The following is a 14,763-nucleotide window of genomic DNA, read 5'->3' as shown; positions in this document are numbered from 1 at the left end:
TTTGGCTGAGGAACAGTGGGGAAGGAGAAAAATCCCAGCACCATTTGCTGTTCGGTTGCACCAGAAGAAAGCCACCAAAGCAGGCTTATAAATATTACACACAGTAGTAGGAATCTAACTGCTACAGGGAATTTCTCACCCCCCCAGTGCTGTTTGGATTTACCCACCTGGCTCAAGTTCTATGTACACCTGTCAGCTGAGGGTGACAGCATCAGTGCCAGCAGTCCCTGACTGTCCCCTTGGAGCTCTGCCTGGCCAACTGGTAGTGTACATCATGAGCCATGCCTTCTCTTCCTCCTCCTCCACAACCATGAGCACGAGGTTTTGGTCCCACCACCAGTGAGGAAAGTGGGTATCAGCCCCATCTGAGGCCGCCTTTGCTTCCTAAGTAGAAATGGGGTTTCAGTCTTACTTTCCTTCAATGGTTGAGGAAATAAAAATCTTTTCTTTCTTTTTCTTTTTTTTTTTTTTTCTTCCTACCTCCCCTCCCACCTCCCCCGGTCTCTACTTTAGCAGGATGAAGCCAGCTCATTCTGGTGCTGGAAATTTAATGGAGGGGAGATATAAGGAAGAGAAGGATGCTACCAGGAGGGACTGGCCCCAACAGGAAGGAGATTAGAGGAAGATTGAAGTTTGTCCACAGTAGAACAATGAAGCTTGCTCATTCGTGTGTTTCTCTCCTACTTCTTCCTACTTCTAATGTCTGACTCGTATTTATCATGACAGTGATATTGCTATTTCCCATTGCTCTCACCTTGTCACCCACATGCAAGCAAACCATCCAACAGTTTCTGTGACAGAGACCTTTTCAGCTGAGCTCTGGACTAGCTAGCCCCCGCTGCCACTGGCAGGGTTTCTGTGTGAATGCTGTATTTGCAGGCTATGTTCACACGCGTCATGCTTTTTTAAGCCTGCAATGTCTGTTACACTGACAGGGAAATAACATTTTCCCACATACAGAGAACAAGTGCTGCAGATTGTTGTAAAACCTACATGGGCTCATTAAACAGTAACTTCAAGAAAAACTGACTTTAGAAATTTATAAAGCTGCACTTGTTTCTTCTCTTTTCTGTCAGAGATGACAGTTGTTTATTGAAGACTGTTACCAATCTTAGCACTCATTGCTTTTATACTACGAAGCCTCCTGATTACTGATGAACTTCATGAATGCATTCACATTACTTCAGTGGTCCACATGTAAGAGCTTCCTCTAAATTCTTGCAGTGGAAACCTTCTGGATGAGTCTGATCTGTCACATGCCACACAGCTCAAATTAACTCCTTGGTATGTTGCCCTAATTATCGTTTGCTAAAGAATCTAGAAGGAAATTTATGCAAAATAGATGGTCTTTATAATAACCTCCAAATAAACTTAATGTTCATGCTGAGCATAAATTATCAAACAAAAAGCAGAAGTAAAGGAAGGTCAGATGGTCCTATACAGAGTTGAGAGTAACCAGAATCAGGTGTTTCTTCAGCAGGTGAGGTTTATGCGGCCATGTAAGCTTTTACTTTATTCAGCCTAATGTAAGGTGTGTAATCAGCAGTTAAGCTGATTAAGGAAAGAAGACTGAACTAAGTGCAGGAATCCATTCAGTTGCTTATTTTGTTTACTGTTAGTGTGGAACCCATCTACCTCTTCAGATGCTTCTGCTTGGGACTCATGCATGGTGCTTTTGTAACCAAAAGCTTTTTGGTACAGTGGTTTGGTCCTGTGGGTCGAGAGAACCTTTCAACCCCATTTCTTCACCATTACTGTGTGTTTGCCTTGGAGGACTCCATGGTGATGATGTGTGTGTGTGTGTGTGTATGCACCATGGCTCCAGATTGTCTTTGTGTGACAACAGTTTCCCCATGTTGGACTACACACCACTGGATCATGATGTCCATGTGACTTGAAGTGTATTAGTTGATCTTACAGTCAAGCATGCTGTGTTATATTCTTTCCTGGTGATTAGGTTTTTTGCTTTTTTTTTTTTTTTCATTTGAGTCACAGCAGTTTAAAGCAGTGCTGAGGAAAGCTGTTTGTCCATGTATGCTTTTAAAAGGAAAAACAATGCAGGACTCGTGTAAAGTGTTCTGTGAAAAGGAGACTAAATTGAACATGATCTTCAGTCTTGCCTGTACTAGGGCTGCAGTTGGGCAAATTCTTTGGACTTGTGAAGAAATTTGAGCATGTGTTCATCTATGAATTATTTTTTTTAACTGTACTATTTGCCTAAAGCCCTATATTTGCAATATTGAAGCCATATATTCTCATATTGTACAAAATAATGCATATAAAACATCTCTCAGCACATCTAAATGCACACTTGCATATAGAATCATCATGCATGTAGGCACTCATCTGCTTCTCTGTTACTTTTAGAATTATATAATCTGCCTGCTTGACTACGTACTTTTTAAATGAAATGGGTGAAATCATACTGTATCTTCTATTGCACATGCTGATATCCTCTTATTTTCTAATTTCCTTTACACAGAGATAATGAAAAATGGTGATATGAAATTGAGATGTTCCTTATCCCCCTCCTCCCCCCAAATGTTAATGTTGACACACAGAACTAGTCTAGCAGAGAAAGCGTATTTGGTCCAAGTCATCCTCAGTTGTTTTCTAATTACTGTGACAGCACAAAAATAAAGCAAGCTTACCTCAGCTCAGGAGGCTTATTTCTGATGTATCCCAGGCAGTTCCCTCTGCTTATTCACTTGAAAAGGGAAAATCCACTTGAGTAAATTAAAAAAAAGAAAAAAGACTTTAAATAATAACGAAGCAAGGGATTCAAGGAATTATATCTGAGCTCCTGATCCACTTGTTCTACTGAATTGCCAAAACCCAGCTCCGGTAAGTAGTAGCTCAGAATGGTTTTTCTCCCTTCGTTTATTCTGTGGGCTGAGGCTACAGGAATAAACCTGAGACAGTGCTGCATGGGAGAGACAGCGGGGGGACCTTGGCACGGAGTTGGACCAAACTCTAAATATAGCCCATCCCACTTTCCGTGTAGTTCTCTTCATGCACTGAAGGCAGATGACCTTGTCAGAAAACTGACCTCGCAGCATGTCACTCTCTACAAAGAGAGAATCTAAAGGAACAGGACTGCAGTGTGAGAGGACAGAAAAGCAATCAGCCATCTGCTTGCAGCACACGAATATAGGTATGAGCTCTATTTTTATGGCAGTTGCAACTGATCGAGTTGTGATGTGCTTTATTTGACCATTTGGACACGTGTACTGCATGCCAGTTCACAAAAGACTTTTACAGATGAGAGATTGCATTGTAATTTCTAGTCTTGAATAGAGAGTACTGACATAGATGAATAGCCTGTCGCTTTTCCTCCTTTGAAAAATGTTAATTCAGCAAAGTGGATAGTATTTCTCTTTTATATTCCATTAATCTTCATTCATATATAAAAGGTTTCTGTCTAATAGAAGATGTTTTCTCTCACTTGCTGCTGTAGTGAGATTTTTGGGAAAATGTTATTTAAATCCACAAATGTATATTTCAGTATTATATAAATTAGAGATGCTAGGGTAGCTTGAAAGGGTGGTGCAAAATGCAGTGTCTGAGACCGAATGGCTGAGAAATGTTTAGGATGTGCAAAGGAGGAAGCAGGAGAATAAGAGGCTTAGAAATATAGCCACTGAACCTTGTATCTCAACAGATGGTCTATAATCCAGTGAGTTTGCCACTTGAACTCTGTTCAGGGAATTTTGTTCTTAACCTGAAGTTTAATTTTATATGAGTTAACGTGTTGCTCTTTCAAATAGACTTGATGTTGCTATGTACATGAAGACCTCTAATATAGAAAGGTTGCAGAAGTCTGAATAACTCAAAATGCCTTTTTTCACATTTTGTATTGGGTCATCAAGGAGAGTTGAGATAAAAGCTTGTTTGCAGTACTGTTCTATAATGAGATGTATTTCTTGGTAGTGACGCATAGCTAAGTGTATGCTACGTTACATATGTGCATGCAGTTTTTAATGTTCAGAGAAAACCTGGGAAGATGTCAGGTCTGTGATAGCCTTATACCATAGGATTATACATCTGCAAAACATGCACGAGTCAAAAAGGCTTTTAGCATGAGCCAGTATTATCAGTGGTCAGTAAAATATCGATGCGTATCTATGAAAAATAATGTAATATGCGCTGTTAAGTTTTTAAAACATGTGCTGTCTATTTTTTATGGAAGCCTACTGTTTTTGGCAAGTTTTGCTATGTAATTTTATCATGATCTATCAGCTTCAAGTCCACAGAGTCAACCAGACTCCGTGTGTTACCTTCACAACAAGAACTACAGCTGTGAAGCCACAGCTGCTTCCCAAGACAGTGAGAAGACAGTAGGAAATATGAGTCTCTCGCAGTGCTAAGGGAGGCATCACATCTGGGCTGTACTACATTCCTGGACAAGACTTAATCATGGCCTGGTCTATGCCAGCACCCACCAATGAAATAGTTTTATGGATTTCTCCCAAGTTTTGTTTGCAAGGTTTGCTCCCAATTTACCTATTTCCTTTTAATTAACAGAAACAAATATTTATAGGAGAAAAGATTATAACTAATGAAGGATAGTGGTTGGTTTTTTGTTGGAGAAGTTGTGGCTTTTTTTAGAATGGCTTTTACATATATTTCCTCATGCCTGTTAGGATCGACAGCTACTTCAAACCAGATTTTTGGAATTCTCCTTCATACAGTCATACTTTCTGTAATGAATACTTGTCAATTGATTTTATTTTTTTTTTTTTAATGATTAAACCCGAATTCCTAGGCATCTGTAGTTGTTCAAAGATCCTATGGGATGTTTTATAATGTAAGATGTGTGGACCACAATGTACAATTTGGTCAATTGTATTCTGATGTATTTATTTTTTTTCCCTATTGCCCAAATTTTCAGAGTTAGAATATTCTGTTACTATTGCACAGCATTGCTGGCATCCTTTAACTTGTTTCTAAAGTGCCTGTAAGGTATACAAGGCCTGGCATCTGTCAAGAGGAGAAGCCCTTTTTACAAGGTTAAGTATTTAATTGTTTCATAACATTCATCCCGTAATATTTTAAACATCCCAAACCCATACTACTTCTAAACAAGCCAAACAAAATCATCTCCAGTTTCCTTATCTCTCAAAGAACATGCTTTTAGGCTGAAATGGAATTTTAAAGAGCTTGTCAGAAGGGTAGTTTTTGAAAGAACAGAAGTAAGAGTAATGAAGAGGCTGCAGTGACTTATGTGCTATCTGAGCCTTTGCTCTTAGTGTCATTGACTTTGGAGTACTTGAGCAGACAGCAGAAGTGATGTGCACTCTGTGCTGATGTGTTTCTGTATCTTCAGGCTCCGGGTGCTTGTTTTGACAGGCCAGTCGTGAAGAAATTAGGTTGGATGGCAAACAGTCAGTCTGTCATTTTCCTAACATGTGAAATCTTAGTGTTTGCCTTTCATCTACCATGGGTTTGAAAGCCACAGTGACTGAAAATGAACGTCAAGTCCTCCCTCCCTACCTCAGTGGTGACATTTTTTGTCATGTGAGACAGGGGTGGGATGTCACATTCAGCTCACATCTTGTGGAAGTGTGAGTAGTTTTTACCAGACTAAGTGTGACCTACTTTTATACTTGACCAGTCTCTTTCTGTTTTTTGAACGTGTTTCTGTCTTATAAGGCAATATGTGAGAATGAGAAGATCAAATTATGAATAGGCTGGGTTATAGCTGTATTGCAAGCTAAGCTTAACCTTATGTGAGGTAGATTCTTCTTCTGTACTCACTTGTATGCAACAGGATTTCCTCTGACCTTGACTCCAGGCACGCCCTTCATTTTGCATTTTGGCTCACTGCTAGTCAGTAAGTCAGAAACACTCTTTTTGTGGCACCAGTTTTGAATATTAAAGTGTTAAAAATTAGGTAAAGGGAGAAATGAGCTGTGGGAGACTTTTCTTGGCACAGTCTGACAGGTGATTTCATTTTTATGCTAAATGACTCCCTTAACTTCTCCTCTTTCAGTGTGAGAAAGAGGAGCCCCAGCTGAATGTCCTCTCCTGCAGTTTATCTGTGGTAGATCTCTCAGCTGACCAGGGATGGTGTTTACACATGTTAACATGTTGTCTTTGTAGTACCAACTATTGCCAGTACTTTTAACATGATACATGCTAGTCTTGCAGACAGTTTGTAGTAAGTTCTTCCTTGACACAGGCCTACTGAAGTCCTTTTCAGTCTTCAGTAGGACCATGTCTCTTCCTGCTCTGTTGCATGTTGTGTGCCTTTCTGTGTGCTTCACAAATGCACTGTAAAATACACTTCTTTTTAAAGTACCTCGGGCAGGCCAAGTGTGCATTTCAAGGTATGCTCACAGATGTGAGGTCTTACTGTTGTGCTGTATTAAGACTGTTCTGGAGAAGGGGTTCATTCAGACAGAAGAGGAAAACAGTGCTTAGACCTTGGGGGAATAGGGGCTGCTTTGGGGTAATGACATCACGTCTGGTTATCTTGGAGATTGCCTCCATGTTGGGCTGAGATAACTTTGTCCTCTGTTGCAGTGGGCAATAAAAGCTGTCAAAATGAGAGTCAAAATGAGAGCCAAAATGACCTAACTGCTAGTCACCTGCACGTGAACTTCATTGCTTTTTAACTTGATCGGCTTGATAACCATCTCCCTATCCCCCTCCTTTTGTCAAAGAAGAAGCTGTGCTTGGAATACTTCAAAATATTTGAACTGTCAAACCCTTTTTCTTATTTAACCAACTCCCTGTCCTGTTTCATTGAAAGACTTCATCTGTTTCTTTGCATGTTGGTGGGAGTGATGACTGGGGTCATGACACTGAGCTTTGTGTTCCTTCTGCCTTGTGATGATGATGATGCTGGAAAGATTTGTTTAGATATTTTCATTGTTGCTTTCAGGCCGGCCTTGGTGATCAACAAAACTTTAGGGGCAAGAAAAATTCAAGCAAATGCATTGACATTAAGATTAATTGATCTGATTCACTGCAAATTTGGTCCAATTTTAAATGACACAAATATGAAAATGTCTGATTTCAATTGTGCTTTTTTCCCAGACCTTTCTGTCTGCCCATTCCATTATTACTTGCAAAGAAAAGGAATCTAAAATGACAGTTTAAAAAAAAATAAAAAGACTTCTGCCCATCACACTTGGCATTTTATTTAGAATCAAATATTCTTCAATCTGCTGGCTTTAAAGCTGGAAGCCCAAGAAGTGCTTTTTCCCCAGATTAAGTGACCAATAGATAAAAACATAAGCTGCAAAGCAGCCTGAAATTATTCCATCATAGCATGCCCAAATTGAATGAATCATGCTCAGTGACAGAGTAATGTCAAGGACACGTTTTCCTGCAATATGTTTGAAACTAGAAAGAGAGAATAGCAAATACAAAATCTATTTCTGCAACATCCTTGATGTTTTTTAAAAATTGAAAACATGGGTCCTATTTAAAGTTTAGTTTTAGATATAAGGCAATTTTAGAGCAGTCAGGGGAGGAAGGAAGTCAAGGGTGGTTAAAGGGGGAGGAATGAAGTTTGTAAAAATAAATTATATACAAGCTTTGTTTTCCTATATGCAATTCTGGATTAGTATTGATACATAATACTGGTGGGAGTAAAAGAGAGAATGCAGGAATTTCTGTAGCAGTTCAGATCTGTGGGCTCTTCTAGCCCAGAATTCATCTCTGTCTGTGGACAGTGCCAGATACTTCAAATAAAAATTGAAGGAGTCTCCCTCGTGGATGCAGTTTCCCTCCAAATTCTAGGGTAGAGATAAGTTTAACTAAAAGAAATGAACTTTTCCTATAGCGCCTTGTTTCGCTGGAGGTCTTCTGAATGCCAAAGAAATGTCTGATCTCACTGAGCTTCCAGGTTTGAAAAAAAGAAATATCCCAAACTAATAGAAAGTATTCTCTCAGGTGTCTTTGCTTACATAAGCAAAATAATATATTTTTTTCCCCAGTCAGTTAGGCTCAGTCCTTAAAAGACTGTGCTATTTATATTTGTGGTCACTGTAACTCCTGTATTCACCACTTCATACTAGCAGAATGGCACTGTGGAAGTTGAAAGTGTCAATAGTGACGAGATACAACAGCAAGCACCAACTGTATGTGCTAGCTAGTATGAACAAAAGTGCATTCACATAAAAGCATGTATCGTTACCTCCTGTATCATTAAAGCTTCATCTGCTTTTAAAATAGTGGAATAAAGGACAAAGCAAATATGCATTCTTTATGGAGGTAATTGTTAATACAGTGTATATTTAAAGGGAACCTATTAAATTATCAAAATGTCTGAGTGCTTCTTTATGTATGTATATACATTCATCTACATGCATTAATGCACGTATATGTGTACACTCAGTATACCTACTGATGCACTGAGATGTAGGTACGTATATTGAATTTGTAAGTTAAAAATCCTTACACTGACTGAATCAATTTAAAATACTGTGATCATTATCATAAGTGAGAAAGTCTATTCATGGCACAGGGTGTTAAGTGCAAATGTATTTTCCATCTCAGCATGGTTCAAAGCAAAATGAAATATAACTACCTAATGACTGGGAAGCCTGTTAGTGTGTGCCATAGTGCTGATGGATAGCATGGGAGAGAAACACAAATTCCAGAGCACTTCACCTTCTTATTTATATCAAGAGCATTACACAATCGTTTAGGCTTTGGTGACTTGTGGTTCCATAATGTCTGCCCATTACAAGAAAGCAGATGCAAGAGATTGTTGTGCTGAGCAGCATTGCCCCTTCAGCAGTGTGTTCCAGGAGTGCCTGCCCGCTCATCTGCACAAGAGAGATAAAAGTCAATATTGCATTAATCAATTAGCTTCTGCCTTTGTGTCAACTGTTTATTAAGGAAGGATTTGTCCTCTTCTTTTTGGACGTAGAAGAGTGTCCTGGGTAGCTTCACACCTCAGAGCTGGGCAGGCAGTGCTGCTGATGTGGTGATGTTTGAAGTCTGTGAGCTGGATACCTTTAGTTTTATTCACATTGAGTTACGATTTATTTTGTGGGTAACCTCACTGCGTTCAAGGTAACTATCTGCATAGGGAGATGCACTGCTTAACGTGAGCAAGAATGGCAGGGTCTGGCCTGTGGGACTTGAATGTCTAGAATGAAACTCTCCTGTCATACAGGAGTTGACGCAGTGTCACAGACTATCACAGCTTAAAGCAAGCTCCCACCTCAGCTGAGATGTGAGCGACTGTTAATGAAACGGACAAAAAAAATACTGCTTGTATGATGTAAAATAATCCGATTCTGCAGAAAGATGCACAAACTGGAACCACTTTTGTAGATGTTTGATGAGTTTGGGGCTGGGCATTGGATTCCTTTTTTTTTTTTGTTCCCAGCTGATAGTGGAGGGGGGCGTTGCATCATGAAGTGCAGCCCGTAACTCAGATGGGCAGTGAACAGGTGGCACATTGTTTGTCAGGCTATTTCATATCATGGAAACCATTTGTCCAGTTTTAGATTGCTATTACCAGCAGTGTATCTTTTAGTTATGAGAAAGAGAAGAGGTTATTTAAAACTTAGGCTGCCCCTGTTTGCCTTTCAGAACATGCCAAGTGGGTTTTAAAAAGGAATGCCTAAAGATCCCAGACATTTTTCCATTAGTTGTTTAATGCTGCTCTCATTTATTTCCAATGTGGAGTGAATAGGTTAAGAAAGAGCTGTCTCAGCAGTTCAGTTCAATGAGACATGGATGGATAGACTTAGAAATGGTGTTTGAGGCTCAAGTAGGGATGAGCAAGGACAAAGAGGGGGACTAGTTCTGATCTCCTGGTCTTCATTTTAATGGTCTATATACAGCCTGTTTGGATGGAGCGCAGCCAGGACTTCAAGACTGCAGAGCTGGTATGTATAAAAGGTGACATCTCTCAAGCATCTCTTCAAGTCATGTCGGAAGAGACAGACAAATTACATGAAATTATATGAAAGTCTCCAATGGACTCTCACACCCAGAAGCTGCTCTACCAAAATACAGCATAAGCAATTTGCTGGGAAGAGGGTGACATAGAAGGAAACAAGCACTTGATCAAGCAGAGCAATAACACTGAGTGACCAAGACGCGTTTTGAACTTTCAAGAGTATGAAGGATGATACAGTTTTTGAGCTTTTTCTGATGAATACCTGAGACTCCATAGTGACCAAAGATTCACGTGCTCAGAGACTTTGGAAGGGGATGACCATGGGGAAGAAGGTGGTGTTGTGCAGAGAGATATGTGATAGAGGAGCATCAGGCTCCTTGGAAGGAGAGAAAGTAAAATCCCAGTCCAGAGCCACAGATATTTGAGCTCTACCATAAGAAAGAAATCTTCAAATTTGTATCTTCACCTGCTGCCCTGTGTACAGGACTAAATACATTGGTGGAGTGTATTTAGATTTATAATAATTATATTGAAGTAAACCCATGTCACCATTGATAAAATTGAATTAAAAAAATAAAAAATAGGAGTAGGCTTTGGAATGCTTTCTCCTTTTGAATTCTAGTAGCTAATAAACTTTCTCAGAAAATCTTATTCCTTCAGCTGATGTCTGCTGGACACTCTTGGAACAGAAACAGCCGTGTTTCAGCAGAAGTGGCCATAGTACTACTGCGAAGAGGCAATCAGACTTCTTGCTCATGATCTAAATGGCAGCTCAGTAATTCAGTCAATCTGACTCCATTCCTTCCCTCAGAGGACAGGACTTTGCAGCTATGTAAGGGACACCTTGATGTTACAGCTAGCCTACGGCAGGGGCTAACATGAGGGATATCCCTGCTATTCCTCTGCCATCAGCAACTTGCCTCACACGGGATCTTATACTTTTGTGGTCATAGACTGTTTACAATTTTTTTTTTCTCTAATGCCACTGTCTTTCTAAATCTATTGCAGTTTGCCAAGAATCTAATCTATATCAAATGAGATCTCATGATAAATGGCACCCAACCTGCTAAAATATTCACTGATTTTCTCTGTTTGCTAGCTTTAAGTTCTCAAACTTTTAAAAACTCTTAAAAGCTATCGTAACTCCATTTTAGGATGCTGACTGTGACTCCAGCTTTTCAAAGTGTGATAAGGAATGGCAGTTGCAAGACACCGTTTTCTGGGCAGATTTATATACAGAGTTTGTTACCACTATGGATTTTAGAAGCTATGGCCATTGTTGATTTTATGTTACTCGTCCTCTGGCCTTCTCTTTATTCTGCTTACTGCTAGTGATTGCACAGGCGTTATATAATAATTGGTAGTCAGATCTTCCATACTTTGTGTGATGCTTATGGAATCTTACTGTTCCTATTCAAAATAAGTAACTTTATCTTTGAATTGACAGCTTCCAACTTCAGCATATGGGTAGTGTGAAGAATCACTAAATCCAGCAAAGGGGAAGGAAAAGTTGAAATATTCCAGATTCTAATTATTCAGTTAAACAGATGATGTGTCCGTGTGTACAGTTTTCTTCCCCAAAGTACTCTGTAGACAAAACAGGTGAATAAGAGTACGAGTGGAGACATTTTAATTTCAACAGTTTTTGTTCAGAACATAAGAATTTCTTATAGTTGTGGACATTTTGCTTAAACTGCGGGAATGGTGCCTTTACCTTAAAATGTGCTTACAGAAAATGTTCATATATTTTTTTAAACAGTAGGAGATTATGCAGATCTTAGAATTCTTCCTCTTGCAGATAATTAAGTGTCCGGCATTCTGAAATTCTAGATGGAAGTTGGGGTGTTTTCTGTGTTATTTGTGTGTGTGTGCATTGGTGAGAGGTGATTTTTTTCTTCCTCCATCTGCAAGACTTCTCTTTGTAGAAGGTGATGACTTACTCCAAAAGGAATATCAGCACATTTAACTGGAATTATGTATTCTTCTCAGTGATCCAACAGCCCATGGAGCTGTAACTACATAAGTACAGAGCTATAGATCAAAGATTATATTTAACTTGTTCAGGAATAACTCAGAGAGATGTCATGGAGTTTGAGGTCCTGGAGCTCTTCAGAAACATCTTCTTCCAGTGTTCACTGCAGGTTTATTTCACGTAGGTTTATGGATAGATTACACATTTTCTACCTGTGATGGTAGCTGCAGATGGCACTGATTATACAACATGCTAGAAGGATACAGAAATATATCCTGCAAGATTAAGCATTTTGAAGAGGAAGCAAAAACTGGAACTTCTCTTAAAATAAATTTCAACTACTAGTTTTCTAAAATGATAAAATTTTCCATTCCAGCTGTACTTACTGCTAATCTTAAGGTTATATGATTTTGAAAATATTGCAGTTGAAGATCTTACTCCTATTTTTGAATTGCAAAAATAGAAGATGAGTGAAAAACATAAATGAAAGCTCCATTTTTTTTTTTTCCTTAGATGCTTCGGATGATGAAGCATCAATTGAAAAACCAAGTGATGAGACGGCAACATATAAAGGTCCTGATTCCAAACCTGCCTTGACAAAGAAAAGAAAACAGGTATGTAAGTTTAGCAGTTGTGTAGACCATAGAGATGATATTGCAAGTGAAATGTAATCCCCGCTGATTCACTATAAAAGGATGATTTTCTTCACTTTTTGCCTTATCTGATCATATGATAGGATTTTTATATATTTTTTAAAATTATTTTTGCATTATTTGGAAGTGGTCTCCAAGTGCATTTTGATAACAACTTTTGTTTGATGCCGTGATTGTCTCCAGCTAAGAGAATGCCTAGTGATAAATGCCTGAGTAGTGCTACTATGTCCTTTTTCCTTATCTTTTCCCTTTCCCTGCACACTGAAAGTCCTCAAAGCTGTGTCTTAAATGTTGTTTTGCTTTACACAGAATATATCCAGGAAATGGCAGCAAGGTCTTTCTCAGTCAGCATCGCTTTAGCAGCACAGAATTATCTAGATCTCAGCTTATTTCAAGGAGTCTCTTGTTTGAAAGTTAATTTCTTCTGCCTTCCATGTATCATTGAGTAGTATAGACTGTCAAGTTGGTAAAATGACATTGGAGACTATCTCTCCTTGAGAGTATGGATATTAATTTAGACCCTAGGTCAGTAGTAAATTCACTGTATGATGCCTAGCCAATAGCCCAAATGAAAATCCTTTGTAACTCTGTTCTTTGTTTAGTAACAGAGAAGTGTAGTACTTATTATGTTTTGGTGTCTTTCCAAAGAGACTAAAGGTGAAATGAGTCAAATGTCTCAACTGATTCCACATTTTGATCAGGAAGGAGAAAACTAAGTAATATAGGAGAAAGCCTTTGTATATGCCTTATCTGAACATCAAATGCAAGGAATTCAACTCAGTGAGGATGCCTATGGAACTTTTTTTTTTTTTATTAAATCGCAACTACATTCACTTACATATTTAGAACAAAGTTAAGATGTTTGGGTTTTTTTGGAGGAGTTGCTTTGCCCATTCTGTGAGAACATTAGAAAGGATCTCTGACACAGATTACCCTGCTGAGGAGGACTGGGTCTGCTCAGCTGCAGTCGGCCTCCTGCCACAACTCTTTCGGTAATATAAAGAACATTGGTCTGTATTTTGGAACATGCTAAGTTGATGTTTAACAATAAAACTGGAGGCAATGATTTTTTGGGAGATCAGTTGCCTGTGTTGTGGCATATCTTTTAGAGCAAAACTCTTGCAAAGTTTGGGTTTACAAGCTTTCTCTAAAGGAAACTAGTAGTTCGTAGTTTCAGTTCTTCTAACGGTCTATCCTACTCACTCATTTCTGCCTTATTCACAGGCTGGAAGCTATTCTGCAGTGGTCTTGGCATGTTAAAGCCAGTCAGGAGACAACCAAACAGAATTATGAACATTTATGTTTCCAGTCTGCAGACTGTCCACAGAATTGCAATGAGATGAATAATTTGTCTCCAATCTGAATGGAGCATTGATGTGTTTACTTTGTCACAGGCTCCAAAAGTCAGAGTACATGGCTGACCTAGAATGTAAACTTTCACACACATGCAAGAATGTTTTCACTTTACATTTGAATTTCCAGTAACTTGGCAACTTCTTAAGAAAAAAGTTGTGTTAGAAATATAATACAGGAAATATTTTATGTTCTGTCTATGATTAACAAACAAGGAATTTATGACATTTTAGTTCATAAATCAGTGGTCTCAGCATAAATTTCCTGTTTTCTGCATTTTAAGAACTTCCATATAAAAATAGCATAAAAACACAGAGCACAGGGGAGCCATGTCAAAAACCAGCAGGTTGTCTGCTTTGTGTCTTGCATAAGAAAAGCATGTAAATGACATTTTCCTAAGGGTGCCATGCAAACAACTATTGCATGAGTAGGTAGGCAGCTAATATTTGGTTAAGGGTCAGAAGTTCAGTTAGATCAGATACTTAAATATTTTAGACTACAGATCATCAAAGACACGTGGATTTACAGCCATTCACCACCGTGAAGTTTATTTTTCTCTAATGTCTGAATAGGACTTGCTAACAGCATGCCATGCCTAAATACCTATATATGTTGCTGTGAAGAAGGGATTTTTGAGTCCTAACATGATTTTCTGAGGAAGCAAGCCTGCTGTGTGCTTCAGTTGCAGTTGAAAGAGAGGGCTATGCACTGTCATCAGAGAAGAAACCAGTCCATGACACTTTTAAGCATTTGAATGAAAGGCTTCCAGTCAGAAAATTTTGTTTCTCATATAAATTATTTTTCAGCTCTGTTATTTTTTTTTCCTTCTTTTTTCCTTCTTTACATATATACAGGTTGGGAGTGTGCATGGAGTTGGAGATTTATATAAAACAGTTCATACAACACGTGAAGGAAGA

General features: G+C 38.8%; 2 protein-coding genes across 4 annotated transcripts in view; one reads left to right on the top strand and one right to left on the bottom strand.

Annotated features, from left to right (window-relative positions):
- The window catches only part of FILIP1L (filamin A interacting protein 1 like), a 196,490-nt gene extending 193,615 nt beyond the window's left edge, over positions 1 to 2,875 (bottom strand). Inside the window, exon 1 of the mRNA XM_052664688.1 lies at positions 2,652 to 2,875. The gene's annotated coding sequence lies outside the window, so the exon portion shown is untranslated. The remainder of the gene's footprint in view (positions 1 to 2,651) is intronic.
- CMSS1 (cms1 ribosomal small subunit homolog) overlaps positions 1 to 14,763 on the top strand; it is a 110,009-nt gene that overhangs the window by 79,507 nt on the left and 15,739 nt on the right. Inside the window, exons 1-2 of one of the 3 annotated variants that reach the window (XM_052665503.1) lie at positions 2,985 to 3,154; positions 12,354 to 12,454. In XM_052665503.1, coding sequence (XP_052521463.1) covers positions 3,058 to 3,154; positions 12,354 to 12,454 — 198 coding nt within the window. In that variant the 5' untranslated portion in view covers positions 2,985 to 3,057. Of the gene's footprint in view, positions 1 to 2,984; positions 3,155 to 11,400; positions 11,471 to 12,353; positions 12,455 to 14,763 lie in introns of those variants that run through there. The other 2 variants (XM_052665525.1, XM_052665514.1) reach the window with 2 other exon arrangements.

Source organism: Tympanuchus pallidicinctus, unplaced genomic scaffold, assembly GCF_026119805.1.
Source record: "Tympanuchus pallidicinctus isolate F22 unplaced genomic scaffold, pur_lepc_1.0 scaffold10, whole genome shotgun sequence".
Taxonomy (NCBI): domain Eukaryota; kingdom Metazoa; phylum Chordata; class Aves; order Galliformes; family Phasianidae; genus Tympanuchus; species Tympanuchus pallidicinctus.
This window is presented reverse-complemented; position numbering and strand designations above follow the sequence as displayed.